Source organism: Limulus polyphemus, unplaced genomic scaffold, assembly GCF_000517525.1.
Source record: "Limulus polyphemus unplaced genomic scaffold, Limulus_polyphemus-2.1.2 Scaffold6275, whole genome shotgun sequence".
NCBI lineage: Eukaryota > Metazoa > Arthropoda > Merostomata > Xiphosura > Limulidae > Limulus > Limulus polyphemus.
This window is the reverse complement of record NW_013671885.1, coordinates 44057-48780: the sequence shown is the minus strand read 5'-3', so window position 1 is coordinate 48780 and position 4724 is coordinate 44057. Positions and strand designations below refer to the sequence as shown.

General features: G+C 38.0%; 1 protein-coding gene across 1 annotated transcript in view; it reads right to left on the bottom strand.

Moving 5' to 3' along the window:
* LOC106473561 overlaps positions 1-2884 on the bottom strand; it is an 8197-nt gene extending 5313 nt beyond the window's left edge. The window contains exon 1 of the mRNA XM_013934246.2: positions 2541-2884. Within this exon, the coding sequence (XP_013789700.1) occupies positions 2541-2884 (344 nt within the window). The remainder of the gene's footprint in view (positions 1-2540) is intronic.
* Positions 2885-4724: the final 1840 nt, after the last annotated feature.

Below are 4724 nucleotides of genomic sequence, written 5' to 3'. Positions count from 1 at the left end.
TAGTTGCAACCCGCGGACTACCCTCAAATTCAAAGTGAATCAGTTTCTTTCACAATGTTTTACTAGTTGCAACCCTCGGACTACCCTTAATTTGAAAGTAAATCAGTTTGTTCAAAAAATGTCACATTTGACCAAAAAAAAGGCTATTATTATGGCGAAGATGGTCTCCTCCTTGCATTAACACAGTCTCTGCACCTGCGAGGCGTATTTTTGGTCAGTTGACAGACAGTCTTATGGGTAAATCTGTCTCGTTTTTTAGTGATGCCCCAAAGTTTCTGATCAAAGCATTAATGTGAACCATGCCCAAAGTAGCCCCATAACTGTTCCCTGGAAGTCATATCGAGACTTCTTACTGGTTGATCCACGTCCTTTATGGTTTCTTGTTTAAAGTTCTCGATCACAGTTTTTACAGTAAATCACTGGGCATCAATACAATGTTTGTTACTGTAAAAGGTCTTGCAACTGAATCTAATACCGTGATAATACACCTGCCCTAGAAACCACAATCACATCTGTATGAGCATTCATATTGATGTCTTTTCGTAACTGAGCCGCCGATGACCACGTTGTTGGAGTGACCGTTCACCTCTGACCCATCAATCACTAGTAGAAACATGAAACCTTAATTCGCCTGGAAAGAGTATAGCTGCCTACCCAGTGGGCTAAAGTTCCCAAATATTATAGTAGCTCACTGGAATCGAGATTACCAGATATGATAGCAATCAACTTATTTCACCTGGTTTTCTGGACAACGGTCCAAACAGTCCATTATGGAACTTATTCTCTATCTTAAGCCTGGCTAGTGAAATATGTTCCTTGTCGATTGGTCTCTAATAGTTACCCCAGTCACTCTCCCGATATCCATACTAAATCCATGGGTTGGCGATGGTCATGTGGTAATAATAACGGTAATTACGCGGAACTGTTGATTTTCAACAATTTCTTCCAGGAGGGTTGAATACATTATATTGAAACGATTTTGAATTTGCACATCAGTAAATCACATGAAACCGATATAAAGCTGTGGTGTAACTACCACATGAAACCACAGCCGATATAAAGCTGCGGTGTAACCACCACATGAAACCGCAGCTGATATAAAGCTGCGGTGTAACTACCACATGAAACCGCAGCTGATATAAAGCTGCGGTGTAACTACCACATGAAACCACAGCCGATATAAAGCTGCGGTGTAACTACCACATGAAACCACAGCCGATATAAAGCTGCGGTGGAACTACATGTGTGAGAAGTAAATTGTACCATTATTGATTGACATTACAAAGTAAAGAAACAACTTTTCAAAAAAGGAAGTAAATGTAGCGATGGCTAATACCTGTTAAAGTTGACAACAATTTTGTGCAAAAAATCTGAAATAGTTTTCCCCCCTCTGTATTTTTCGTAAATAAGGAGCATAATATTCGCAAGTTTTTGTTTTCTCAAACTACAACACAAAGACACTTTATTATGTTGTTCTGAAAAGCTTTTAATAAACAAAGATGGTTTTACATATCCATTTAAAAAGTGAACTGGTCGCAAATTTTCCAAGCTACACATTCGTACAAAAAGGAGAATATAGATAATACTTAAATAGTCATACAACTAACTGACTTACATTCTTTAAAATACTACGATTTAAAAATATTTGGTCGTTGTTGACACTGTTTCGTCCAATTCTTTCAAAGTCTCCTTTATATTGTTTGCCTCTATTTCTCAACATTTAATCTGACTTGTTTGTCCCCAATTCTCCACGTCTCATTTAGCTTGTTTATTCCTTTTCTTCAACGTCACATTTGACTTATTTTCCCAAATTCTCTACGTCTCAATTAGCTTGTGCCCCTTAGCGGAACAGCGGCATGTCTGTTGACTTACAACGCTAGAAACTGGGTTTCGATATCCATGGTGGCCCATTGTGTAGCTCTGTGCTTAATTACTAACAAACACACAAACATTTAGTTTATTTACCCTTATTCCTCGATGTCACATTTGGGTAGTTTCCCCAGTCCTTAACGTCTCATTTAGCTTGTTTGTCCCCAGTCCTTAGCTCGGCATGGCCAGATGGTTAGGGCGCTCGACTCGCAATCAGCAGGTCGCAGGTTCGAATCCCCGTCCTACCAAACATACTCACCCTTTCAGCCGTGGGGGCGTTATAATGTGACGGTCAATCACACTATTCGTTGGTAAAAGAGTAGCCCAAAAGTTGGCGGTGGGTGGTAATGACTAGCTTCCTTCCCTCTAGTCTGTCATTGCTAAATTAGGGACTGCTAGCGCAGATAGCCCTCGTATAGCTTTGCGCGAGACTCATAATAAATCTAATAACACCCCCCCCCCTCCAGTCTCATTTAATTTGTTTTCTTCCACCTCATTTTTGAGAAAAAAAAAGTCCCTTATATCGGAAGTGAAGTTACTGGTTATTTTGATTTGTGGTTTACAATAAAGAAAATATAACACGAATGATTTCTTGTATTCAATCCTATGTTTATTTTTTACTTATCATTTCCCCTATACTTCATAAGGTAAGACATATAAACTTTACCTACCTAGTGAAAATTTCCTCCTCGAATTTGTTAACTGGACGTAACAACGTCATCATTCTCCAGTCAATATCTACTTGTTTAAGCTCGTGCAGATTCACCTCGCGCATGGAAGAGGGGATGGGCTCCAGGTAGTTGTAGCAGTTTTTATCTTGGAAAGACTCTTTAACCTTTACGTATTTCAAAATTATAATATCTGACTCCGAAACTCTCTCTTTCCTCAGATGAAGTTCGGGAACTTTCCATAAAATAGAATTTAATTCTTCTTTCCTTTGAATTTGCAAATTTCGGTAATCCAAGAACTTTAGGTTAACCTGTTTGGAATGATTTTCGTCTAATCGGAAAGCCATTATTTCAGGCTTAAAATAACTTCATCTTCTTATTAGACTGATTTCTTTCTGTAACATAAAAATAAACAAGCAATGTTGAAAATTAGACAGAGATTTACAATAAAAAAAGTGTCTTGGTGTTATTATAACTCGGTTAATTGTACAAACTTTCAATATGACCTGAGCCCCCCCCCCAGTGGCACAGCAGTATGTCTGCGGACTTACAACGCTAGAATCCGATTTTCGATACCCGTGGTGGGCAGAGCACAGATAGCCCTTGTGTATCTTTGTGCATAATTAAAAACAAACAAACATGACCTGAAAGATATACTAAACCGAAAATCGATACGTTACGAAATCTGTGTATGTTTCACTTACCATCCTCCTTTCATACAAGGCTGTTCTAGATCATTTTTGAAGTGCTATCTACCGTGGAAAGAACGTGTCCCATTTTAGTTTACGGATTTGACCATCTACTGACTTGCTCTTCGGATCAATTTTGGTTGTTGTTTCCGTATTTACGCGAGACAGTGTTACCTGTTTGGGTAGAGTGAAGCTGTCAGACAGAAACAAATACAGAATCTCGGAGATGTTCACAGTTTTAAAATTTGACAAGCACTATAACTAATGGTAAATGATTTTGATGTATCAAGGATCGTAGTGGGAAGAACAAACTGTCAGAGAACTTGTCTGTAGACGCTAAATACAGAGGTCGAGTACGTTATATCCAAACTATTTTGAAGTCTCATTACGTCACTCCAGTCCATGTTGCCAAGTACAGTCGTATCCTATCTGTCGACCATGCATCACAACAATAGCTCTGCATAATAGCTTTTATCTAAAAGGGTTTCATTGTAATTCAGTGATAGCAGAAACACACCACTCCTTATTGCAGGCTTTCCATAATCCATGTATTGTACGAGGAAGACGAGTTAATAGTGCCTGTTTCAAAAGTCTGGTGTCACAGAAATTCATAGGTGTTGTATTCGGTGACTTGAAAAGCATGACTTCATATGGAATAGCCGAATTAACATATAGCAATACATATATATAACTATTCTATTACAACTGAGTTTGATGATTTATCTTATTTTTATCTGTTAACATTATACTACACTGTGTGCCCGTGCTATTATGTAAGGATGGTGCACTGTGTGCCCGTGCTATTATGTAAGGATGGTACACTGTGTGCCCGTGCTATTATGTAAGGATGGTGCACTGTGTGCCCGTGCTATTATGTAAGGATGGTGCACTGTGTGCCCGTGCTATTATGTAAGGATGGTACACAGTGTGCCCGTACTATTATGTAAGGATGGTGCAAATGCCACCCTTACTATCCTGTTTGCATTGTATTTGAAGGATTAATCATTTGACAAGCAAGTTATAACTTTATTTTAATATTATCTAGTAACAGGGGTTAATTTTAAAGTTTTAACTTATTGCACTGTACTTCACGTATCGAAACAGAGATTCCTATGTATACGATTTCCGAGAGATGGCGGAACAATTAGGCCTGGGGTTATGATTATCGACCGTAAATAATACTTTCAAACTGCCAATAGCGATTTTTACAGCGTAGTAACGACAGAACTGCTTCAGAATGAGTAAAGGAGAAAATATGTTTTCTAAAAATAATTAAAATGTCTTTTAAATTTTGTTCCAGAAAATATCAACACAACTGAAAACCCAGTCAAAATCCGAGTAATGGGTTAGAATATTTCAGTGGCTATTCTATCTATAGAATGATAATTTAGCAAAATATTGTTGCGTATCTGGTCGTTTGTTAATTTCAGGTATAAACTCTTTCCGAGAAACTTCAGCGATACAAGTCCTTTCTTAAATAAAACTAGTTTATTCTTTC